This window comes from Myotis nattereri, assembly GCF_964212035.1.
Source record: "Myotis nattereri genome assembly, chromosome: 4".
NCBI lineage: Eukaryota > Metazoa > Chordata > Mammalia > Chiroptera > Vespertilionidae > Myotis > Myotis nattereri.
Window position 1 is genome coordinate 111,183,272 of NC_138079.1, and position 27,698 is coordinate 111,210,969.

Sequence of the window (27,698 nt, forward strand, 5' to 3'; positions counted from 1 at the left end):
ATCAAAATACATTAAAAGTTAGGAACTAACTACATGCTGTTTACAGTGAGCCACTTAAAATATAAAGGCAAAAGTTTGAAAATAAATGGGTGTAAAATGATATGCTATACAATAGTAAGCACAGGAAGATTGGAGGTGCCATTTGAATATCAGAGGAAATAGACTTCAAGACCAAGAATATTACCAGAGATATAGGTTGACATTTCATTAGTCAATTCACCAGGAGGATATACAATAATAAATGTTTATTGAAATAATTATAGAGATTAAAATATATAGAGGAACAATTCACAGAATTAAAGAGAGAAATTAACAAACTTACAATCAAGATCGGAAATTTTGCTTTTGTTAGCAATCAATAATCAGTCAGACAAAAATATCAGTGAAAGACTAAGTGATATAAGCAATACCATTACAACTAATCAAAATGCACATTTATTTCAAGTACACATGGCACATTTCAAAGATGCATCATATGTTGAGCCAAAGAACAAATATGATTCGATTTAAAAGAATTGAGCATAACTCAATGGGCAAAATCTAAAACCATCCCTCCTAAGAACAGAAACAAGACAGGGATGCCCACTTTCTCTACTCCTTTTTGACATAGTACTGGAAATGCTAGCCACAGTGATCAGACAAGAAGAAATAAAGGCATCCAAATTGGAAAAGAGGAAGTAAAACTGTCATTATTTGAAGATAACGTGATATTATATATAGAAATCCTAAAGACTCAATAAAAAAACTACTAGATTTAAATGAATTCAGCAATGTAGCAGGATACAAAATTAACACCCAGAAATCTATGGCATTTTTATACACCAATAATGAACTCTCAGAAAGAGAAACTTAAAAACAAACAAACAAAAAATCCCATTTACCATTGCAACAAAAAAATTAGGAGACCTAGGAATAAACTTAACTAAGGAGGTAAAAGACCTCCTGTACTCAGAAAACTACAGGACATTGAAAAACAAGATAGAGAAGACATAAACAAATCGAAGAATATATTGTGTTCATGGATTGGTAGAATCAACATCATTAAAAAGTCCATATTACCCAGAGTTATCTATAGATTTAATGCAATCCCCATTAAAATAGCAATGGCATATTTCAAAGATCTAGAAAAAACTCTCCAAAAATTCATCTGGAATAAAAAAAGACCCCAAATAGCCACAGCAATCCTGAGGAAGAACAACTCAGAGGGATCACAATTCCAGATATCAAACTACATTACAAAGCCACTGTTCTCAAAATTGCCTGGTACTGGCACAAGAACAGACATTTAGACCAATGGAACAGGACAGAGAACCCAGAGATCAACCCAAGCTATTATGCTCAATTAATATTTGACAAAGGTGGCAAGAGCATACAATGGAGTCAAGATAGTCTCTTCAATAAATGGTGTTGGGAAATTTGGTCAGATACATGCAAAAAAATGAAGCTAGATGACCTACTGATGTCATACACAAAAATAGACTTAAAATGGTTAAAGGACTTAACTGTAAGATGGGAAGCCATTAAAATCTCAGAAGAATCCATAGGCAGAAAAATCTCAGCCATCTCTCATAGCAATATGTTTACCAATACATTTCCTAGGAGAAAATAAACAAATGGGACTACATCAAAATAAAAAGCTTTTGCAGAGAAAAAAAATCATAAAAATAACAAGAGAGCCCACTGCATAGGAGAACTAATTTGCCAATGGTACATTGGTAAAGGTGTTAATCACCAAAATTTATAGGGAACTCATACAATTTAACAAAAGGAAGATAAATATTCAAATTAAAAAATGGGCAAAGGACAAGGGGGTGCACAAAGAAAGCATAAAAAATGCGGAGACAAAGAAACAGGACACAAATGACAGAAATGGAGGATATAGAGTTCAAAACCACACTTTTAAGGTGTCTCAAGAACTGTCTAGAAGCCACCGATAAACTTAGTAAGGCCCTCGAAAAGCCTGGTGAGACCGTCAATAAATATAGTGAAATCCTCAAGAAATCTAATGAGACCCTCGATGTTGTGATAAAGAAACAACTAGAAATTAAGCATACACTGACTGAAATAAAGAATATTATACAGATTCCCAACAGCAGACCAGAAGAGCACAAGAATCAAGTTAAAGATCTGAAATGCGAAGAAGCAAAAAAATCCAACCAGAAAAGCAAAATAAAAAAAGAATCCGAAAATACGAAGTTAGTGTAAGGAGCCTCTGGGACAGCTTCAAGCATACCAACATCCGAATTATAGGGGTGCCAGAAGATGAGAGAGGGCAAGATATTGAAAACCTATTTGAAGAAATAATAGCAGAAAACTTCCCCTACCTGGTGAAAGAAATAGACTTACAAGTCCAGGAAGCACAGAGAACCCCAAACAAAAGGAATCCAAAGAGGACCACACTAAGGCACACCATAATTAAAATGCCAAGAGCAAAAGACAAAGAGAGAATCTTAAAAGCAGCAAGAGAAAGAAACTCAGTTACCTACAAGGGAGTACCCATACGACTGTGAGCTGATTTCTCAACAGAAACTTTGCAGGCCAGAAGGGAGTGGCAAGAAATATTCAAAGTGATGAATACCAAGAACCCACAACCAAGATTACTTTATCCAGCAAAGCTATCATTCAGAATTGAAGGTCAGATAAAGAGCTTCACAGATATGGAAAAGCTAAAGGAGTTCATCACCACTAAACCAGTATTATATGAAATGCTGAAAGATATTCTTTAAGAAGAGGAAGAAGAAGAAAAAGGTAAAGATACAAATTATGAACAACAAATACGCATATATCAACAAGTGAATCTAAGAATCAAGTGAATAAATAATCTTATGAACAGAATGAACTGGTGATTATAATAGAATCAGGGATATAGAAAGGGAATGGACTGACTATTCTTGGGGGGGAAAGGGGTGTGGGAGATGCGGGAAGAGACTGGACAAAAATCGTGCACCTATGGATGAGGACAGTGGGTGGGGAGTGAGGGCGGAGGGTGGGGTGGGAACTGGGAGGAGGGGAGTTATGGGGGGAAAAAGAGGAACAAATGTAATAATCTGAACAATAAAGATTTTTTAAAAAATGGGCAAAGGACCTAAATAAACACTTCTCCAAAGTGGACATATAGAAGACCAAGAGGCATATAACAAAATGCTCAAAGTCACTGATCATCTAAAAGATGCAAATCAAAACAACAATGAGGCATCACCTCACACCTGTCAGAATGGCTATCATCAACAAACAACTAGTGTTGGCAAGGATGTGAAGAAAAAAAAAAAAACCCTCATGCACTGCTGGTGGGAATACAGACTGGTGCAGCCACTGTGGAAAACAGTATGGAGTTTCCTTAAAAAAAATTAAAAATGGAACTCCCATTTGACCCAGTGATCCCACTTGTAGGAATATATCCCAAGAAATCAAAAACACCAATCAGAAAGAATGTATGCACCCCTATGTTTATAGCATCTCAATTTATAATAGCTAAGATTTGGAAACAGCCTAAGTGCCCATCAGTAGATGAGTTGATTAAAAACCTGTGGTACATCTACACAATGAAATATTATGCAGCTGTAAAGAAGGAAGAACTCTTACCATTCACAACAGCATGGATGGACCTGTACAGCATTATGCTAAATGAAATAAGCCAGTCGGAGAAAGATAAGTATCACATGATCTCACTCATATGTGGAATATAATGAACAACATAAACTGATGAACAAAAATAAACCCAGAGGCACAGAAGCATGTGCAGACTGTTGAACCTCAGAGGGATGGTAGGGGAGGATGGATGGGAAGAGATCAACCAGTGAACTTGTATGCATATATGCATGACGCATGGACACAGACAGTAGGGTGTGAGGGCATATGCTGGGAGATGGGGCAGGTTGGGAGAGATGATTGGAGGAAAACAGAAACATATATAATATTTTCAATAATAAAGAATTTAAAATCCTATATAATAAAAGGCTAATATGCAAATTTCCCCCACGGGAGTTCAACCGACTAGGAGTTTGACCACTCGCTATGACATGCGCTGACCACCAGGGGGTGGCGTGGAATGAAGGAAGGTCCTGGCTGGCAGCTGGAAGGCCCTGATCAGCCCTGATCACTGGCCAGGCCTAGAGACCCCACCCATGCATGAATTCATGCACCGGGCCTCTAGTATAAAATAAAAATAAAAAAAATTACATGTTAGTATGTTCTTTGACCATAGAGGAACTAAATTAGCAATCAATAACAACAATATACCTAGAAAACTCCCAAATACTTGGAAGTTAATATACAAACTTTTAAATAATCCATATGTCAAAAAAGATATCATACAGGAAATTAGAAAATACTTTGAACATTTAAATGATAATAAAAATATAAGAAATCAAATTTTTTCAGGGTACAGCTAGAGCACTGCTTATAGGGAAATGTTTAGGATTCAATATTTATATTAGAAAAGAAGAAAGACATAAACGCTACGGCTTTAGGTTTCACCTAAAGAAACTAGAACAAAGGGGAGTAAACCAAAAGTAGATGGAAGGAAATGATAAAGAACCAAAAAAAAAAAAATTCAATAAAAGAGAAAATAGTCAATAATAGAGCAAATTAACAGATAAAATGTAGTTCTTTGAAGTGATCAACAAAATGAATACAGTTTACTGTAGGTAAATTATACCTTAATAAAATTTTATTTAAGAAAATATATTTCTGGAGACATAGTGTTTTCTTTTCTCTAGTAACTGAGTTAGACATATGTAGTAACATGCTATTCAGGTCTAATGCTCCATTTTTTTTAGAGTTATTCTTAAGGTCCATGCTTAATTACTCACCTTCTGGTATATCTTATAGATACCAAAGTAAATGTATTGATTGAGAAATGCTCTTAGTTTCCACAAAGCTGTGTCACACAAAAAAACCAAGAGAAGGCAAATAAAGCCTATGGTACTCATCATGACCATATATAGTCCAATCCTCTTCTTTTCCAAAGAATAAACAGTCTTTGCAGCGTCTGAGAATGGCAAAGGGAGAGAGAGCTTACTGCAGGACATTGACAGAACAAATACAGTCTAAGAAAAACAGCAAATAGTAAGAAATATAGGATAAAATGAAATGTTAGGCTAAGTTGACAAGCATTTAGAGTGTGAGAAGTGATTGTTCTGCTACACAAATACCATTTGAATAATAAATTTTGATAGCTTATTTTCAAGTTAATCAAATAAGCTTATGACTATTGACATGTTAATTGATATGTTTCATAATTATTTCATGCCATAAAAATATTCCTTAAATCCTTTCAGAAGTGTAAAATCTTACATTGATAATTAGAGGAAAATATTAAAATGTAAATACTACTGAAAAAGATAACATACTATGCTTTATTATTTTATTTACTTATTTATTTTTACTATGCTTTAAAATGGTAAAAAAAAATAACCATCTGACACTTGTGAACTTTTTCTTTTCTTTTTAAAAGAATAGCTTATTGAGTTTTAGAGCGAGAGGAAGGAAGAGGGAGAGATAAGGAGAAAGACTGATATGAAAGCAGAACATCAATCATCTGCCTCCTGCACACAGGCCCCCCTATTAGAGACAGACTACGTGGTCCAGGAATTAAATTGGCAACCTTTCTGGGCACAGATGGCGCCCGGCCAACTGAGCCACGCCAGCCAGGGCCTGAACTTTCTTGAGAAGAAAGTTGAGTAAAAAGAACAGAATGATTGTTATGATAGAATTGCAAATGCCCCTTATTTTAAAAAAATTAGAATGGCTTTAAATTTACCAACAACAAAAAAATGAAAATAGTACAGAGAAATAAATCCATATACCCTGCATCCAGTTTCTCTTATTATTAGCAGCATACATCAGTGTGGTACAGTTACAATTAATGAACAAATATTAATACATCATTGTTAACTAAAGTTCCTAATTTATTTGGATTTTCTAGTTTAAAATAATGTAATGTTCTTGCCCTGGGCAGGAGCTCAGTTGGTTAGAGTGCTGTCCTGATAAGCCGAGGCTGTGGGTTCCATCACCAGTCAGGGCACGCTCAATGATGCATAAGTACATGGAGCAGCAAATCTCAATCTCTCTCTCTCTCTCTCTCTCTCTCTCTCTCTCTCTCTCCTCTCTCTCTCTCAAAATTAAATAAATAATGTAATGTTCCTTTGTTGTTGTTCCATAATCCAATCCGGAATACTACATTTAGTAGTCTTGATTCCTTAGGTATGTCTTGGCTGTGACAGTTTCTCTGATTTTCCTTCTTTTTGATGACACTGACAGTTTGGAGTGGTATTGGTCAGGCATTTAGGATGCTCTTCAATTGGGATCGATTTTTTTTCATAATTAGACAAATCTAATTATGAAAATAATTAGGGATTTGGGGAGGAATATCACAGAAGTGCCATTTTATATCATCAAAAAAATCCATACTATCAGTATGATTTATCACTGTTGATGTTGACCTTGATCACCTGATTGAGGTAGTTTGTCAGCTCTCTCTGCTGTCAAGCTACTCCTTTCACTCCCTTTCCACACTTTATGTGCTCCTTCACTTTTCCATCCTCCAGAAGTAACCACTATGAATATCTGCGTTCTGAATTCCTATCTTAAATACAAGTAGACAATTATACATTTATATATATTCAGTAAATAATACTTTAATTTTAAAATTTGAACTTCATAAAAATAGTATAATACTTAATGTGGTCTTCTGGAAACTATTGTTACTCCATGTTATTTTTTTCTGATCTCTATTTTTTATTTTTTTAAAATATATTTTATTGATTTTTTACAGAGAGGAAGGGAGAGGGATAGAGAGCTAAAAACATTGATGAAAGAGAAACATCAATCAGCTGCTTCCTGCACACCCCCTACTGGGGGTGTGCCCGCAACCAAGGTACATGCCCTTGACCAGAATTAAACCTGGGACCCTTCAGTCCGCAGACTGATGCTCTATCCACTGAGCCTAACTGGCCAGGGCAGATCTGTCTATTTTTAATCTTTAATATTTATTTTTCCATTAAACTTGACATTCAATATTATTTTGTATTAATTTCAGGTTTATAGTATGGTGGTTAGTGTCCACCTGACACCATAAATAGTTATTGTATATTATTAACTATATTTCTTATGCTGTATTTTACATCCTCATGACTATTCTGTAACAACCAATTTGCACTGCTTAATCCCTTCGCCATTGCCACCTAGGTCCCCAATTTCCCCCATGCTGGCAACCATCATTCTGTGCTCTGTGTCTATGAACCTGTTTACATTTTTGTTTGTTTCTTTGTTTTGTTCTTTAGATCCATATAAGTAAAATCATACGGTATTTGTCTTTTTCTGTCTAACTTTTTCACTTAGCATAATATCTTCATGTCCATCCATGTCACAAGTGGTAAGATTTCGTTCCTTTCTATGGCTGAGTGGTATTTCATTGTATATATGTACCACCACATTTTTATCCGCTTGTCTATTGATGGGCACTTGGGTTGCTTCCATATCTTAGCTCTTGTAAATAATGCTGCAATGTACTTAGGGGTGCATATATTCTTTTGAATTAATGTTTTGTATATGTATCCAGAAGTGGAATTGCTCGGTCATAAAGCAGGCCCACTTTTAATTTACTAAGGATCCTCCATACTATTTTTCCACAGTGGCCAGACCGTCTGTATTCACTAACAGTGCATGAGGTTCCTTTTCCTCCACATCCTTCAGGCAATTGTTGGTTTGGTTTGTTTTTGGTGTTGAGTATTAGGAGTTTTTTTAGCCTTGGCAAATATCTTCTCCCCTTCAGTGGGCTGGCTTCATTTTGTTGATGATTTCCTTTGTTGTGTAAAGTCCTTTTGGTGTCATGTAGTCCCACTTGTTTCTTTTTTTCTTTACCTCTCACATGAAGAGATATATCAGAAAAAATACTGCTAAGAAAAATGCCTGAGATATTATTGCCTGTGTTTTCTCCTGGGACTTTTATGGTTTTGAGTCTTACATTTTAACTCTTTCGTTCATTTTGCATTTATTGTTGTGTGTGGAGTAAGAAGGTGATCTAGTTTCATTTTTTGACCATATCTGTTCAATTTTCCCAACACCATTTATTAAATAAACAGTCTTCACTTCATTGTATGTTCTTGCTTTCTTTGTGAATTATTAATCGACCATGGACTTGTTTTGGGGCTTTCTATTTTGTTCCATTGATTTATGTGTCTATTTACATGCCAGGGACATGCTGCTTTGATTACTTTAACCTTATAGTTTAGTTTTATATCAGGTGGCATGATAACTCCAACTCTGTTCTTTTTCAAGATTGCTGCGGCTATTCAGGGACTTTTGTGGTTCCATACAAATTTTTTGATTATTTGTTCTAGTTCTGTGAAATACACCATTGGTATTTTGATAGGAATAGCATTGAATCTATAGATTTCTTTGGGTAGTAATTATGTTAATTCTTCCATCCAAGAGCATGGTACATGCTTCCATTTATTTGAATCTGCTTCCATTTCTTTCTTCAGTGTCTTATAATTTCCTGAATACAGGTTTGTTTGTTTATTTGTTTCTTTATCTCCTTGGTTTAGTTTATTACTATGTATTTTGTATTTTGATGCAATTGTAAATGAGAATATATTTTGATTTTCCTTTCTGCCAGTTCATTTTGGTGTGTAAAAATGCAACCAATTTCTGAATATTTACTTTGTATCCTGGTATTTACTAAATGAATTTATCAGTTTTAATAGTTTTTGGTGGAATCTTTAGGGTTCTCTATGTACAATATAATGCCATATGCAAATAATGATAGTTTTATATCTTCCTTTCCTATTTTATCTGATTGCTGTGGCTAGGACTTCCATTACTATGATGAGTAAGAGTGGAGAAAGTAGATGACTCTGTCTTGCTCCTCATCTTGAGGAAAACACTTTTACTTTGGCCCCATTGAGTATGATGTTAGCTATGAGTTTGCCATCTATGGCCTTTATCATATTGAGGTATGTTCTCTCTATTCCACTTTACTGAGAGTTTTTATCATAAGTAGGTGGTAGAATAGTTCCAATTCTTTTTTGTACCTATTGATATGATCATGTGATTTTTGTCTTTCAATTTGTTTATGTAATGTATCATGTTTACTGATTTGCAGATATTGTACCATCTTTTTTTAAATTTTTATTGTTCAGATTATTACAGTTGTTCCTCTTTTTCCCCCCCATAGCTCCCCTCCACCTGGATCCCACCCCACCCTCTGCCCTTACAAACCCCCCCCCCCCACTGTCCTCACCCATAGGTGTACAATTTTTGTCCAGTCTCTTCCTGCACCCCCCACACCCCTTTCCCCTCAAGAATATTCAGTCCACTCCCTTTCTATGCCCCTGATTCTATTATATTCACCAGTTTATTCTGTTCATCAGATTATTTGTTCACTTGATTTTTAGATTCACTTGTTGACAGATGTGTATCTGTTGTTCATAATTTGTATCTTTACCTTTTTCTTCTTCCTCTTCTTAAAGGATACCTTTCAGCATTTCATATAATACTGTTTTGGTGGTGGTGAACTCCTTTAGCTTTTTCTTATCTGTGAAGCTCTTTATCTGACCTTCAATTCTAAATGATAGCTTTGCTGGGTAGAGTAATCTAGGTTGTAGGTTCTTGGCATTCATCACTTCGAATATTTCTTGCCACTCCCTTCTGGCTTGCATAGTTTCTGTGGAGAAATCAGCTGACAATCGTATGGGTACTCCCTTGTAGGTAAATAACTGTTTTTCTCTTGTTGCTTTGAAGATTCTCCCTTTGTCTTTTGCCCTTGGCATTTTAATTATGATGTGTCTTGGTGTGGTCCTCTTTGGATTCCTTTTGTTTGGGGTTCTCTGCACTTCCTGGACTTGTAAGTCTATTTCTTTCACCAGGTAGGGGAAGTTTTCTGTCATTATTTCTTCAAATAGGTTTTCAATATCTTGCTCTCTCTCTTCTTCTGGCACCCCCATAATTTGGATGTTGGTACACTTAAAGCTGTCCCAGAGGCTCCTTACACTATTTTCATATTTTTGGATTCTTTATTCTTTTTGTTTTTCTGGTTGGGTGATTTTTGCTTCTTCGTACTTCAAATCTTTGACTTGATTCTTTTTTTTTTTAAAACATTTTTATATATATATATATATATTTTATATTTTATTGATTTTTTACAGAGAGGAAGGGAGAGAGATAGAGAGTTAGAAACATCGATGAGAGAGAAACATCGATCAGCTGCCTCCTGCACATCCCCCACTGGGGAAGTGCCTGAAACCCAGGCACATGCCCTTGACCGGAATCGAACCTGGGACCTTTCAGTCCGCAGGCCGACGCTCTATCTGCTGAGCCAAACCGGTTTTGGCTGACTTGATTCTTGAGATCCTCTAGTCTGCTGTTGGAACTCTGTATACTATTCTTTATTTCAGTCAGTGTATGCTTAATTTCTAGTTGGTCCTTGTTCATATCCTCGAGGGTCTTAATAGATTTCTTGAGGGTCTCACTGAATTTATCGACGGTTTCTAGAAAATTCTTGAAAAACCTTGTAAGTTTGGTTTTGAACTCTATACCCAGTAGTTTTCTTTCCTCCATTTCTGTCATTTGTGACCTGTTTCTTTGTCTCTGCATTTTTTTATGCTTCCCTGTGTTGATAGAGTGGCTTTCTGTGCTAGGTGTCCTACAGGGCCCAGTGGCTCAGCCTTCCCAATTACCTGAGGTGGACATTCTTGGTGCACCCCTTTGAGGGCTTTGTGCACAGTCTTGTTGTAGTTAAGCCTTGATTGTTGTAGGTATCACTGGGAGGAATTGACCTCCAGGCCAAATGGCTGTGAGAATCAGCTGTGTCTACAGTGGGAGAACTTCTGTGCTGGAGACACCCTTCTGGGGCAAGATTTGCTTCAGTGGGTTTTGGTGCTCACTGAGTCTGCCCCCTGAGTGTATCCCTTATGGATCTGAGGAGTTGTAGTCTGATGGTCCCACTCTGACCACTGGATACACTGGCTCTTGGATCTCTAAGGAGATGCTAATCTAGCCTCTGCCTGAGGCTACCCAGCAGGAGCTATGGAGAGATCTGCAGATTCCTCTCCTTTGTTTGGGATTTGGAGGTGCCCAGATGAGGTCCAGCTGTGAAGCAATGCAAGCTGCTTTGGGGCCTTGGGCCTTCTTTTGGAAGTTCTGGGTCTCTCTGACCCAGCTGCAGTTTGTTAGGTAGTTTTCAGATTTCCAAGGGCCAGGCCTTTCATATGCAAAAGCCTCTGCGCACAGCTTGGGTGGGGCGGGATCTCAGGGGATCAACAGGGCGGAGCAAACAGCTATAGCGGATCCTCAGTCCTGCCATAAGAGGTCCCACTTCTCAGTGTCTTGGTAATTGCTACAAGCACCTTGAGAGAAAGCCACCCTCGAGTTCCAACTGATGCCAGACTGTCCAGTTTCTCCCCATAAGAGTCTGGGTCCCCAGAGACTCACCCAGAAGTAGAGTTCAGAGCAGTCAGGAGCTTGAGGCTCCCTCCCAATTGAAAAAGACAACCAGGTCCTCACTTGCCAGCCCTTTCCACGTGTGCCTCCATACCTCTGCACTTTACTTCTGCACGTCCTCTGAGTCTTAGTGTGCTTTTCTCTTTCCTTCTAGTTGTAGAATTTCCACTCAGCCATCCTTCCTGTCGTTCTGGATGATGTCCGTTTTGTCTTTTAGTTGTATTTTTGAAGTGGTTGTGTGAGGCAGCAATTTCCAGTGTTTACCTATGCCGCCATCTTGGTTTCTCTGTACCATCTTTTTATCACTGGAATAAATCCCTCTTGGTCATGGTGCATGATCTTTTGAATATATTGCTGGATCCGATTTGCTAATATTTTGTTGAGGATTTTAGCATCTATGTTCATCAGGGATACTGGCCTGTAATTCTTTCTTTGATTTTATCTGGTTTTGGAATTAGGGTAATGATGGCCTTGCAAAAAGAGTTTGGAAGTCTTCCTTTCTCTTAGAATTTTTGGAATAGTTTGAGGCATATAGGTATTATATCTTTTAATATTTGGTAAAACTACCCTGTGAAGCAGTCTGGGTCAGGGCTTTTGTTGCTGGGAGTTTTTTTAATTACTGCTTCAATTTCATCAGTAGTTATTGGCCTATTCAGGTTTTCTGATTCTCTCTGATTTAGTTTTAGAAGATTGTATTTTTCTAGCAATTTGTTCATTTCATCCAGGTTGTCCAGTTTGTTGGCATATAGTTGCTCATAGTATTTTCTTAAAAGTCTTTGTATATCTGTGGGGTCAGTTGATACTTCACCTCTTTTGTTTCTGATTTTATTTATATAGGTCTTTCTCATTGTATCTTGACAAGTTTGGCTAAATGTTCATCAATCTTGTTTCTCTTTTAAAAGGACCAGCTCTTGGTTTTATTGATTTTTTTGTGTTGTTTTTTAGTCTCTATGTCATTAATTTGTGTTATGATCTTTATTATTTCCTTCCTTCTATTTACTCTGGGCTTTGCTTATTGTTCTCTTCCTAATTCTTTAAATTGTAGGATTATATAGTCCATTAGAAATTTTTCTTATTTCTTAAGGTAGGCTTGTGTCAGAGACAGCAGGATCACTGCCCGAGCACTGCTGCTCTGAGTTGCCCTGAGTCCATGTATTCTTCCAAATGCTTCCGGACTATGCCAGGGCAGGTCCTTCTGGAACCCTGCCCACTGTACTAACTGTTGGGAACTTAGTCCAAGTTCCTCCTTTGTCCTCTGCTCACTAGCTACAAGTGTTGGGTCTGACCTCTCTGCCTGGGGCTGGACCTCCTAGGACACCAGGTCTTAGATGGAGAAGCCATGAGAGGTTGTGGGTGTATAAGAATGCATCTTTATTGCAGAAGCCAGTGGCCACATAGCCATCAGACAAGACAGTCCAATACAGCAAAGTCTCTTATGGGCAGGCAGCTGGACACTGGCTGGCTAACCTGTACATCTTTTCCACACAGCAGCATCAGTCTCTGTACCCACAGCTACTAATCTAAGTAGCTGCACACTGCCCCTAGACTCACCGCCTCACATCGTAGTGGTACCTAGGCTCTTTGCCTCAGCAGCTTCTCCTGTCTCCTCTGCCCCCAGCACACTGGTTGGTCTCTGTAGCCTCACATAGTAGCTACTTCTGAGCTATGAGTCTTCATCTTACATCGCAGCAGCAGCTCTCAGCTCCGTCTGCGCTCTCTAGCCTCTCCCGCCCACATACATAGGAGCTACATTTTTCTGTGCCTACTGCCTCTGCTTCTCTGAGCTCTCTAGCCTCTGCTCTGCCCAACACACTGGCCTTAGTAATATACTTGTATATTACTCCTTAGACAAAGAAGGCTTCGTGCCAATAGTTACATCAACTGTATTTTGGCTACAGAAGGGCACAGTGTCCTTGCACCCGCTCATGGTATCTTGGCCTTGGGCACCCCAATTAGGCTCATGCTCAGTGCGGCCTTGGCCATTCTGGTGTATTGACAATAAGGCCTCTGTGCTCCCATTGGCCTTGACTATCTGGGGACCCTGGTGTGGTTTCCACAGCCTGTAATGCTATGAGATTCCTTCTCAGGACTGCTTTTGCTATTGTATGTCCATTTTCATGAAGTTTTAGGTTTCCTCCTTGATCCCATTGGTAATCCATTCATTGTTAAATAACATGCTATTTAGCCTCCATGCATTTTAATGCTTTGGGGTGTTTAAATTGAAGTTGATTTCTAGGTTTATGCTATTGTGATCCAAAAAGATGCTTGATATGATTTCAATATTCTTGAACTTGTAGAGACTTAGTTTCTGTCCTAACATGTGGTCTATTTTTTAAAATGTCACATGTGCACTTGAGAAGAATGTATATTCTACAGCTTTGGGGTGAAATGTTCTATAAATGTCAATTAAATGCCTTAAAATTATTGTGTCATTTAGGGTCACTGTTTCCTTGTTGATTTTTTGTCTGGAAGATCTATCCAGTAATATCAGTAAGATCTACCCAGTAATATCAGTAATATTAAAGTCCTCTACTATGATTGTATTGCTGTAGATCTCTCCCTTTAAGTCCTCCACAAGTTGTTTTTATATATCTGGGTGCTCCTAAATTGGGTGCATATATGTTTACCAGGGTTATATCCTCTTGTTGGATCAATACCTTCAGTATTATGAAGTGGGCTTCATTGTCTCTTGTTATGGCCTTCATTTTGAAGTCTATTTTGGGAAATGTGGGTATTGCTATCCCACATCTTTTTTGTTTCCATTTGCATAAAAATTTTTCCCCATCCCTTCACTTTCATCCTGTGTAAGTCTTTTGTTCTGAGGTGGGTCTCTTATATATAGCATTAGAGGCCTGGTGCACGAATTCCTGCATGTGGGGTGGAAGGGACCACAGGAGGTTGGCTGCGGGAGTGCATTGACCACGAGGGGGCAACTCCTGCATTGAGCGTGTGCCCCCTGGTGGTCAGTGCGCATCATAGCGACTGGTAATTCAGTTGTTCAGTCATAATGGTCGCTTAGGCTTTTATTTATAAAGATATGTATATATGGGTCATGTTTTCCTATCCCTTCAGCTATGCTGTATAGTTTCATTTGAGCACTTGAGCCATTTACATAAGATTATTATTGATAGGTTGCCATTTTTATTACTTATATTTGTGTCTCTCTCTCCCCCCACCCCACTCCCATTTCTTCTTACAACAGTCCCTTTAGCATTTCTTGCAGGGATAGTTTGGTGGTAATAAACTCCATTAGCCTTTGTTTCTCTGTAAAGCTCTTTATTTCACCATGAATTTTGAATGATAGACTTGCTGGATATAGTAGTCTTGGGTTCAGCCCCTTGTTTTTCATTACTTTGTATACTTCATGCCACTCCCTCTGGCCTGAAGTGTTTCTATTGAGAAATCAGATGACAACCTAATGGGAACTCCTTGCACATAACTCTCTGCTTCTCTCTTGCTCCCATTAAGAGTCTTTCTTTGTCTTTAAAGGTTGCCATTTTAATTGTGATGTTTCTTTGTGTGGGTCTTTTGACATTCATCTTGATTGGGACTCTGTGTTTCCTAGTCTTGTGTGACTATTTCCTTCACCAGATCAGGGAAGATTTCTGTCATTATTTCTTCAAACAGGTTCTCTTTTCCTTACTCATGTTCTTTTTCTTCTGTCACCCCTATGATGAGAATGTTGTCCCAAAGCTCTGTTAAACTCTTCTACTGCTTCCCCCCACCCAAATTGCTGCTCAGAGTGAGGTTGTTTAATGTATTTGTCCAGTTTTCCCAACACCATTTGTTGAAAAGATGATCTTTCCGCCATTGTTTTTGCCTCCTTTGTCAAATATTAATTGACCATAATTGTGTGGGTCAATTTCTGGGGTTTGTGTTCTGATCCATTGCCTGTTTTATGCCAGTGGCAGGTTGTTTTGGTTATAATGGCTTTGTAGTAGAGTTTGATATGCAATATTGTGATCTCTTCGATGTTCTTTCTCAAAATTGCTACCAGTATTCAGGTTCTTGTATGGTTCCATATAAATTTCTGGAGTATTTTTTATAGTTCTGTGAAGTATGCTGTTGGTATTTTAATAGGAATTGCATTGAATCTATAGACTACTATGGGTAGTATAGATATTTTACTGATGTTAGTTCTTCCAATCCATGAACATGGTATACATTTCCATTTTTTCTTCCTCTATTTCTTTATCCAATGTCCTATAGTATTCCAAATACAGGTTCTTTTACTGCCTTGATTAAGTTCATTCCTAGGTACTTTTTTTTTTGTTGCAATGGTAAATGGGATTTTTTTTAGTTTCTCTCAATGAGAGTTCATGATTGGTATATAAAAATGCCATTGATTTCTGGTTGTTGATTTTGTATCCTGCTACCTTGCCAAATTCATTTATTAACTTTAGTAGTTCCCTTGTGGGATTTTAGAATTTTCCTTGTACAATATCATATCATCTACAAATAATGACAGTTTTCTTCCCCCTTTACAATTTGGATGGCTTTAATTTCTTCTCATCTTATTGCTATGCCTAGGAAATCAAGTACTATGTTGAATAAGTGTGGTGAAAGTTGGCATCCATGTCTTGTTTCCATTCTTAACTGAAATGCTTTTAGTTATTGACCATTGAGTATCCTTTTGGCTGTCAGTTTGTCAGATATGGCCTTCATTATGTTGAGATATAATCCCTCTATTTCCACATTACTGAGATTGTTTTTTAACAAAAAAGGGTGCTCGATTTGGTTGAATGCTTTTTTGCATCTATTTATAGTTTGGTGGTAATAAACTCCATTAGCCTTTGTTTCTCTGTAAAGCTTTTTATTTCAACTTCAATTTTGAATGATAGTCTTGCTAGACACAGTAGTCTTGGATTTAGGCCCTTGTTTTTCATTGCTTTGAATACTTCATTCCACTCCATTCTGGCCTGAAGTGTTTCTATTGAGAAGTCAACTGACATTCTGATGGGAACTCCTTTGTAGATAATTTTCTGTCTCTCTCTTGCTGCCCCTAAAATTGTTTCTTTGTCTTTAACATTTGCCATTTTAATTATGATGTGTCTAGGTGAGGTTCTCTTTGGGTTCATCTTTATTGGGACCCCTTCTGCCCCCTGAATTTGTGTGATTATTTACAAGGTCTTCCTTGGGAGAAGGTTGCAGGAAGCTGCAGAGGCTAGGCACCCAGCCTCGCCACTCCCCAGACTAGCTGTAGTCAAGGCCTGAAATCATGAGCACCCCACCTCAAAACCCACACAAACATGTGCTCCAAGGACACAACCCAGACCCAGTGCATGCCAGCCAAAGACACTACCAGACAGTGCACCTAAGTGAACACCAACTGGGCTCCTTAAGCTCCTTAAGCCCCTTTATAACCTTTACTTTGAACTCTGTGTGATAGGTTGCTTGCCTCATTTTATTTAGTTCTTTGTCTGGAGACTCCTTCATTTGAAGGTTGTTTCTTTGTCTTTCCATTTTAGCAGTGTCTTTGTATTTGATTCTATGTATTAGATAAAACTGCTATTTTCCTTCATTAGGTTGGGGAAGTTTTCTGTCATTATTTCTTTAAACAGGTTATCTGTTCCTTATTCATCTTCTTCCCCTTCTGGCATTCTTATAATGTGAAGGTTGTTGTTTCATGCTGTCCCAGAGCTCCCTTAAGCTATCTTCCTGGTATTTCATTCTTTTTTCTATTTGCTGCTTTGAGTATTAATTTCTACCTTATCTTCCAAATCACTGATTTGATCCTCTGCTTCATCCAATCTACTTTTAATGCCTTCCAGTGTGTTCTTGATGTCAGATATACCATTCTTCATTTCTATCTGGTTCTGGTTCATGGTTTCTATTTCATTTTTCATGCTGCTATAGTTCCCACTGAGTTCCTTGTAATTTTCACTAAGCTCCTTAAGCACCTTTATAACCTTTACTTTGAACTCTATGTGTGATAGGTTGCTTGCCTCTTTTTATTTAGTTCTTTGTCTGGAGACTCCTTCATTTGAAGATTGTTTCTTTGTCTTTCCATTTTAGCAGTGTTTTTGTATTTGCTTCTATATATTAGATAAAACTGCTATGCCTTCCAGTGTTTTGGGGATGGCCTTATGTAGAAAGTATCTTGAGGGATTCAGTGGTACAGTCTCTTTGTTCACCTGAACTTGATATCTAGGAATGCCTCTTGTGTGTATTATTTGGGATCTCCTATTGTAATTGGGACTTGATTGTTGATGTCGCATTTGTAGGAGAAATTTTTCTTCTGACTTGCTGCCAGTGAGATTCAACCCCAACGTCATTGTGCCAGCTATTATACAGGTGCTGATAGAATAGAATAAGAACCAACAGGACCAAACTAATCATACCATGAAAATCAAGGTACTCAATGCAACAAAAGGAAAACTAAGAAGGAAAAACAAAAAAAGCAAAGCAAAGAAAATATAAAAAGAATACCATAAAACACTCAACCAAAGACTTAGAGGTGATGTAAAGAAAATGGGAGAAAGAAGGAGACCAAAAATTGCTATATGGAAGCAAGGAGGAATATAAAAAAAGCTAATATAGAAGGAAAAAATAAAAAGAAACCAAAATAAATTTAAAACATAATAATAATTGATATATTAAGATATAGATAGAAAAGTGAAATGGAAAAAAGGAGACAAACAAGATAAATAAGAAAAATTAATAATAATAGAAAATAGTTGAATAGAATCAAAGAGAGAAATTAGAGAGATGCAAGAAAAAAGAGAAGAGAGGAAAAAAGGAGAAAAAACAAACAAGCAACAAAAACACAAACAACACACACACACACACACACACTCAATCCTTTGGGTACACAATTTATTTTTCTCACTGCATTTTGCTCTGATGTTGTTGAGTCTGGTCCCTTGGCGTGTCTATCCTGAGCCTCCTGGGAGCTTCTCTGGTGCAGGCGAATGTTACTCACTGTTCCTTTCTGGCCCTGGGCAAACTGATTGAGGTCTGAGAGGATCAAGCCCCTAGTTGTCCAGAAGACAGAGACTCCTCAGTCAAGAGGCTGGGTCTGCCTTGAGTCTCATGTCTTGATTGTTCCTGTTCTGAGCAGCACTCCCTTCCCCCATGGAGCTGGTCCTGGAAGTGTTTGTGGCAGGTGCACAGAGGTTTCAGCTGATGTTCACATAGCTGCACAGACTAGAGGGGTGTCTGGGCTAATGTTAACTTAGGTGCAGGGCCCCAGCGGTGCCTGTGGCGGGCATACACAGAGTCCAGCTGGTGTTCACTTAAGTGTACTGTCTGGTAGTGTCTTTGGCTGGCATGCACAGGGTCTGGGTTGTGTCTTTGGGGTACATGTTTGTGTGGGTTTTTAGGTGGGGTGTTCGTGGTTTCAGGCCTTGACTACAGCTAGTCTGGGGAGTGGTGAGGTTGGGTGCTTAGCCTTTGAAGCTTCCTGCAGCCTTCTCCGAAGAAAGACCTTGTAAATCCTTCAAGATGGCATGGTTTCCAAGCCAGAGCCACACCCAGTGGCATGCGTGTAGCAATAGCAGGGACTCTTTGGCCAGGAGAGCCCAAACCACCCACCCCTGAGACTCCTGCACCATCGGACTCTCTCTATCTATCTATCTCTCTCTTACACACACACATACACACACACACATACACACACGTCCACACATGCACCCTCTCACTCACTCACTCACTCACACCCTCTTCCTCACTCCAGTCCTGTCAACTGCCATGTTGGAATCTTCTGCTTGATTCTTATTCATTGTCTACCACTTTTTTCATGCTGGTGTAGTTCTCAGTAGGTTCTTTATAGTTCTCATTAAGTTGCTTGTAGTTCTCACTAATTTGTTTGAGCCCCCTTATAACCATTACTTTGAATTCTTTATCTGACAAATTGCTTGCCTCGATTTCATTTAGTTCTTTTTCTCAAGATTCCTCCTTTTCTTTCATTTGGGAATTATGTTTTTGTCTCCCCATTTTAGCTGTCCAGTTGTCTGGGGCACCAGGTGAGGTGGGCCAATTGAAGGGGCAGGTTTGTGCATCTGGGGACAATGGGTTACACTGGTTTGTGGTGGTGGGTCCTATCTTCTGGTGGTGTCAGGTTAGGTGTGCTGGGTCATGGTGGCAGGTCCATATGTCCAGGGGCATCAGGTCATGGATGCAGGGAACATTGGGTCATAACTGCAGGGTTGGTCTCAAGGCAGCTTGGTTGGTCATCTGGGAGCACCGGGTCAGTCATAATGGGTTCTGATGGAAGAACCATGCATCTGGGGTCATTGAATCACAGTGGCACGGCCAGGTGCGCCATGTCAAGGCAGTGGGACCAGTCATCCAGTGGCAGTGGGTTTGCTTGCCAGATCAGGACATCAGATCTATGCATCTGGGCATGTACTCACCTAGGCAGTGGGACCGGTCATTCCAGTGTCATGGTTCAGGCACACCAGGTTGCAACATCAGGCCCAGGTGTCTGAGGGTTTCTTGTCCCAGCAGTTTGTCTGTGGTCTAGGGGCACTGGGTCATGGCTTCTCCCTGCTGACTCCTTTGTAATTCCACTTTGAACTTTGTAACGTCTGCTGCTATCTTGGATACCCCCTTCATGCTGTCATTTTAAAAAATCTCTCATATGAAGTGAAATTGAATTGTATAATAAAGACCATTTCCTCCACCTAGTATCAACTATCTTAGCCATATTTCCTCCCCATACCTACCCCCACCAAATGTATATATTTAATTAACTTGAATCCATGGTTTTTAATAGATTAATTTCTTATATTTTTATTTATATTTTTATAATCATATCAACTTTGCATAGCTATTGGTTGTCTCTTTCTGTTGCACAATCAAAACAACAATGTTATGGGGTGGTGATGATGGCTCTGGGATGATTACTTGGTTGCTTACTATATGAAAGCTATTTCTGTTGTTAAGTCAAAATATAATTTCTTTAATAAATGCTTTTCTGCTAGTGGTGGTGTGGATGAAGTTTTCTAATTCCCCTTTAATCCTTTGTTTCTGAAGTACTTTTAACTTATGCTGTTGTCACCTTTTTATATATCAGGCCTCTAAGGGATTGTTCAGCCTTTCAAGTTGCTCTTCTCAAAAGTGTTGCCTTCCCAAGATAAGAATTTTCCAAAAGTATTGAGACATCAAGTCACAGAGGCAAGAAGGTCATAGAATCTAATTAAGAAAAATACAAACCTCCCAAGCTCCAGTGAGATATATCCTAGTAATGAAAAGAAGACAGGCTGACAATAAATTACTTAAGAACCCATCTTATGATGTTAGAAAAGTAATCCCCCAAAATGGAGAATGTGAAAGAAAATAATAACATCAATTAAAAATTTAGAAAACAGGAGAACCAAGATGGCAGCATAAGGTATAAACCTGTGCGTGCTGCCTCCCACAACAACACTGAAATTACAACTATAAGACAAAACAGCTATCATCCAGAGCCACAGGGAAGCTGGCCGAGTGGAAGTTCTACAACTAGAAGGAAAGAATGAAGCTCATTGAGAACAGGTAGGAGGTGCAGAGGCGCCAAGAACAGAGGTATGAAGGCATGTGCGAGGAGGCTGCACCTTGGTGCAGTTTTTTTCCATCAGAAGGGAATACAAGCTCTCGAATGCATTGAGCTCATTTAAGGCAAGATTCTGAGGTCCCAGACTCTTACGGGGAAAAACTAGACTGCCTTTCAGTGGTTTGGAAGTGAGGGGGGCTTTCTTGCAGAGCTGCTTGGAGGGATCATTGCTGCTGTGGGGGCGTGGGACTACAGAGACACAGAGTCACAGAGACGCCAGGAGTTGCAGACACACTGACGACAGTCGCTCCGCCCTGGTGATTCTCTGAGACCCCGCCCCATTCAATTTACAAATTGGTCAATTTACCCCTCCCAAGCTGTGCTCAGCGGTGCAAAGGAATCACCTCAGCTTTTGCAGCCTAATCTAACTGCAGCTGGGTTAGAGAGCTCCAAAACTTCCAAATTCCAAACAAAGAGGAGAAATCTGCTGATATTGCTGTAGCTCCTGCTGGGTGGACTCACACAGTGGTTGACTTGGAGATCCAGGAGCCAGGGTACCCCTGGTCAGATACCAGATTTCAACTCCTCACATCCATAAGGGACACACTCAAGAGGCAGACTCAGTGAGCACCAAAGTCCCACTGAAGCAAGTCCTGCCCCATAAGGGTGTCTCCAGCACAGCAGTTCTTCTTATAGACACAGTGGGTACTCAGTCAGCCAAAAATGCGAAGACAAAGAAACATGTCACAAATGAAAGAAATGGAGGAAAGCAAACTAATGGAGGACATAGAGTTCAGAACCACATTTATAAGGCTACTCAAGAATCTTCTACGAACCTCCCAGGAACTTAGTGAGACCTTCAAGGATCTTAATGAGAATGCCAAAAAAATGGAAAAGAACCAGTCAGAAATTAAACATACACTGACTGAAATAAAGAATAATATACAGAGATCCAACAGCAGACAAGAGGATCCCAAGAATCAAGTCAAAGATTTGAAATATGAAGAAGCAAAAAACACCCAACCAGAAAAGCAAAACGAAAAAAGAATGAAAAAATATGAAGATAGTGTACGGAGCCTCTGGAACAACTTCAAACGTACCAACATCCGAATTATAGGGGTGCCAGAAGAAGAGAGAGAACAAGATACTGAAAGCCTATTAGAAGAAATAATGACAGAAAATTTCCCTTACCTGATGAAAGAAATAGACTTACAAGTCCAGGAAGTGAAGAGAACCCCAAACAAAAGGAATCCAAAGAGGACCACACCAAGACACATCATAATTAAAATGCCAAGGGCTAAAGACAAAGAGAGAATCTTAAAAGCAGCAAGAGAAAAACAGTTAGTTACCTACAAGGGAGTACCCATACTACTGTCAGCTGATTTCTCAACAGAAACCATGCAGGCCAGAAGTGAGTGGCAAGAAATATTCCAAGTGATGAATAGCAAGAGCCTACAACCTAGATTACTCTACCCAGCAAAGCTATCATGTAGAATTGAAGGTCAGATAAAGAGATTCACAGATAAGAAAAAGCTAAAGGACTTCATCACCACCAAACCAGGATTATATGAAATGCTGAAGGATATTCTTTAAGAAGAGAAGGAAGAAGAAAAAGGTAAAGATAAAATCTATGAACAATAAAGTGACAACAAATACCTATCAACAAGTGAACCTAAAAATTAAGTCAGATTAAAATGGTGAATATAATAGAAGCAGGGGCATAGAAAGGGAGTGAACTGACAATTCTTGGGGGGAAGGAAGTGTGGGTGGTGCGGGAAGAGATTGGACAAAAATCTTACACCTATGGTTGAGAACAATGGCGGGGGGTAAGGGCATGGGGTGGGTGGGAACCAGGTGGAGGGGAGCTATGGGGAAAAAAAAAGGAACATCTGTAATAATCTGAACAATAAAGATTTATTAATTTAAAAAAAATTTAGAAACAAAGATACAATAGAAAGAATCAATAAATGTAAAAGCTTGTTTCTTTAAAAGACTACTAATATAATTGATAAAATCTTACTTCTGGTAAGATTTATCAAGAAAAAATATAAATGGAAAGATTAGGAATATCACAAATGTAAATGGCAACATCACTATTCAAACTTATAATTGTTAAAATACCATAATATATAATAAACAAATTTACTCCAATAAATTTTAAAATGTAGGTAAATTAAATGATCCTAGAAAAATTCTATAATGCCTCTCCTCAAATTATCATATTATTTATTATTTTAAATCCTTACCTGAGGACACTTTTCCATTGATTTTTTGAGAGAGGGAAAGACAGAGGGAAATATTGATGGGAGAGAAACACACATCAATTGGTTGCCTCCTGCACACGCCCCAGCCAGGGAGGAGCCTGCAACTGAGGTAGGTGCTCTTGACTGGAATCAAACCCCAGGATTTTTTGGTCTGCAGGATGATGCTCTATCCACTGAGCAAAACTGGCTAGAGCTCCCAAATTATTAATAGGATACCCAAATGATTCATTCCTTGAAATAACTTGTGTGCCAATTAATGTGTGATTCTGAGTGGTGATGGTGTTGGGGGGAATACAAGTAAATACAATACAATTACAATACAAAGCCTTTCCCTAGAGGTCTTTCCCATAGGTCAGGTGTGGGGAAACTTTTTCTACCAACGGCCATTTGGATATTTATAACAAAATTTGTGGGCCACACAAAATTATCAGTTTAAAAATTAGTATTTGGTCAAACATTTAAATAACTCACTCCCAATGCGTTGGCAGGGCCAGACAAGATGATTTTGCAGGCCTTAGACAGCCCGTGGGCTGGATGTTCCCCACTCCTGCCATAGAGGAAGTACATCACAGAAGGAAAGAACGTAGCTGTGAATCCCAGCCCTAGCCCAGGAAAGCTGTGTAAGATTGGGCACAGGCACTTCCTCAAAGTGACTTTTAAGAAGGTTGAGTTTGTGAAGATTTAGAATAATGTATATAAAGTTATTAGGTGGTTGATTGTTAGCACCGCCTAGTTCTGATGACAACTTCAAACTTACCTTGGATTTTCTTTTGAGGCTTATTATATTTAAAAGTTCTTTTCCCCAGCCTTGTGAAATGACCTAAATACAGGTAGCCTGACTCCTCTGAAATATGGGCAGACCCCCACATGTCCCATGGGCTGACCCTGAAACTAACTTCCTAGATACTTAGGGACTCCCAAGATACTTACTTTTTTCATCACAGTCTAAGAAGGCATAAGGATTTTCCATGCACATTTTTTTATTGTTGTAGAAATAAAAATAGTTCATGATGCACTTCCCCAGGTTGTAATTGGGAAGGAGCAGTAACGATCTCAGTATGAATGTTCTGGTGGAATTTGATACCATACTTTCATTTCCTAAAAAGATGATAAGATTGAGCCTCATTATAGGAAATGAACTATCCCGGGAAAAAAAAAATCTCCAATTTATAATCAAACCAAGCTCAGGGAATCAAAAGTCAGATGATTATGCTTGAAGAACACTATTTCCCAATAGGTTTGTTCCTGCTGACAGCTACTAACAGTTTGTGTTGATAACTGAAGAGTCTGAAAGTCTCTTTGATGAAGTGGATGTCAGCATAAGTCTTCCTGGCACCGTTATGAACAGAAAACAACTACAGTCTCTTTTCCACATTTCTAAATGAATCAAATCAATCAGGGAGGCAACGTATGAGATGCAGCCTAGAATTCACCAATAGAGAACACATAGGGAATTTATGATATATTTGAGAGTAGGAAAATCTTCAAAGAAACCAGTTGATGTGTAACTGATATCTCTCTAAAGAATGTATTGGATATGAATAATAATTAGACTAAATGCCTGGAGATGTGAACATGCTTAATTTATGAATTTTGATAATTCTGTTCTTGGGGAAGAAGATACAGGCTAGCCTAAACACAAAGTTCACATAAGACACTTTGAGCAAGAAGAGGTGACCAAGCAGTGCCAAAGCCATGGTGATTCTGTCCTGTGGAGATATTAACTTGATATAGAGGCAAACAATTGATCCAGATTAAAGAATTCTGCTTATTGTCTACTTGAACAAATGCAATAAATGGCACTAATTTTATAGACTAGCACTATCTAATATATCTAATCATGGGAAGCTCTATGTCTGCACTCAGATATAAGTATGGCTATTGAGGACTAGAAAGTGGCTACTGTGGCTATGGAACTGAATTTTAAATTGTATTTAATTTCAATAAATTTAAGTTTAAAAAGCCCCATGTGGCTAGTGGCTACCATATTACACAGTTCAGATATAGTCTGATATCTTGTGAACTCACCCTGTAGCAATCATGAGTGTCTTCTCTTCCAAAGCATAGAGAGAAATCTTAGGTGAGGAAGAGAAACAAAATATCTTACCTGGCAAACAATGAAAGACTCTTTAGGGACGGGAAAAGGGAAAAACTGGCAAAAAAGTGTTACTAAAAATAATTATCATCCAGCTCAGCACGGTCATTGACTGTTCAGAACAGACTATAAATCAACTAAATTGTAAACTACTATACCCCTGGTGTGGCCATCTGGACGTACATGATGGGACGCCACTTCTCTAGAGACTCCCAGCGAAGGAATATTTTATGTGCTCACTTCACCAGCCCCAGCATTTGTTTTATATACTCCAGCAGCAGTTCCTCCGTTTGTCGCATTTTAGAATTATGGTAGTTTCTTTCTGTCCACTCTGCATTTGTTTTATTTACTTTTCTTCTCCATTACACAGCCTAATGTATAATGTTTAATACAAGTGGCAACAGCAGTCACTCTTATCCAGCTCTTCATTTGTAAAGGAAATGCTTTCAATGAATCATCAAATATTATGCTATAGAGCAGGGGTCCTCAAACTACGGCCCGCGGGCCACATGCAAATACAAATATTGTATTTGTTCCTGTTTTGTTTTTTTACTTCAAAATAAGATATGTGCAGTGTGCATAGGAATTTGTTCATAGTTTTTTTTTAAACTATAGTCTGGCCCTCCAACGGTCTGAGGGACAGTGAACTGGCCCCTGTTAAAAAGTTTGAGGACCCCTGCTATAGAGTTTTGTCCTTTATAAAGTTAGGCACTTTTCTCCCCTAATCCTATTTACTAAGAAATTTTATCACGTATCATTTATTTTTCTGCATCTATTGAGATAATTATGTTTCTTCTATTAACCCATTAAAATGGGAATTTTATTTATAGATTTTTCTAATATAAAAACAACCTTTTTAGATTGTTTGCTAATATTTTATTTAATATTTTTGAATCTATGTTTATGAATGAAATTAGTTCATGATTATTTTGTCAGGTTTTGACATGAGGCTTTGGTTAGTCTTGTAGAAGGGGCTGGAAGTGTGATCTTACTCTTCTGTATCTCCTGGAGGACAATTCAGGACTCACCAGTAGTCACCTAGGCCTTATGTTTTCTTTTTGAAAATAATTTAAACTATTAACTACTTGGATTCTTGTAGTACAACTGGAATTTTCTAATACTTCTTAAATCAGATTTAGTGAATTTCATTTTTTTCCAGAAATATAACAATTTGTTCAAAGTTCTTAGACTTGTCCTTACATTGTTTATTATATTCTCTTATTTTTCAATGTGTAACAAATATATATATACTAGAGGCCCAATGCATGAAATTCATTCAAGGGCCTTCGCCCCGGCTCCCGCCCGCCACCGCGGCCAAGGGCCTCTGCGGCCTCTGCCATGGCCTCTGTCCGCTGCGGCTTTGTCCAGAAGGAAGGACGTCCAGAAGGACATCTGGTCTAATTAGCATATATGTATATTCTCTCTCTATATACACAGGTATATATATATGTGTGTGTGTATATATATATACATATATATATATGTGTGTGTGTATATATATATATATACCTAATATTTATGTAAATTTTATTAATTCTTCCAACTGCTGATTCATGGGACTGTTGGTCTTCTCTGTTATATATTTGTTTTCTATTTGATTAATTTTTTGCACTTATTTGCTCATTATTTCAACTGTGTTTACTATGCTTTTTTTTCTAACTTATTAAGTTGAACAGTTTGTTAAGTTTTAACCTTTTTCATGGTAATAGTTAAAGCTATAAAATATCTAGCTGCACAGTATTTATGTTATTCTTCAGTTCTAAATATTCTCAAATTTACATTATGATTCCCTCACTAGCCTATTAAAAACTTGTATAAAAACTTGTGTGCTCGCTTCGGCAGCACATATACTAAAATTGGAACGATACAGAGAAGATTAGCATGGCCCCTGCGCAAGGATGACACGCAAATTCGTGAAGCGTTCCATATTTTTTGGAAAAAAAACCCAAAAAACAAAAAACAAAAAAAAAACTTGTATTAAAATTCCCAGTTGTGTGTTATATTTTTAAAATATATTTTATTGATTTTTACAGAGAGAAAGGGAGAGGGATAGAGAGTTAGAAACATCGATGAGAGAGAAACATCAATCAGCTGCCTCCTGCACACTCCCCACTGGGGATGTGCCCACAACCAAGGAACATGCCCTTGACTGGAATCAAACCTGGGATCCTTGAGTCAGCAGGCTGACGCTCTATCTGCTGAGTCAAACCGGTTAGGGCTTGTGTGTTATTTTTCTTACTAATGTCTAATTTAATTGCAAAATGGTATTGAATGTGTCATTCATTAGTCTTCATTGTGTATCATCTAGTCAGTTTTGTGAAGACTCCATGTGTGTTTGAAAACATGTGTTTGAAATTCTATGTTCTCTATAGTTACGAGAGGTATGGTAATATCTCCTCTATTATGTATAGTTTGCCTAGTT

The 27,698-nt window shown here is 38.3% G+C and overlaps 1 protein-coding gene across 1 annotated transcript in view; it reads right to left on the reverse strand.

Annotated features, from left to right (window-relative positions):
• Nucleotides 1-27,698, reverse strand: part of LOC308518602 (phospholipid-transporting ATPase ABCA3-like) — a gene marked incomplete at both ends in the record, with an annotated part of 259,837 nt that overhangs the window by 54,088 nt on the left and 178,051 nt on the right. The window contains one exon of the mRNA XM_081090313.1: nucleotides 4,812-4,990. Coding sequence (XP_080946439.1) covers nucleotides 4,812-4,990 — 179 coding nt within the window. The remainder of the gene's footprint in view (nucleotides 1-4,811; nucleotides 4,991-27,698) is intronic.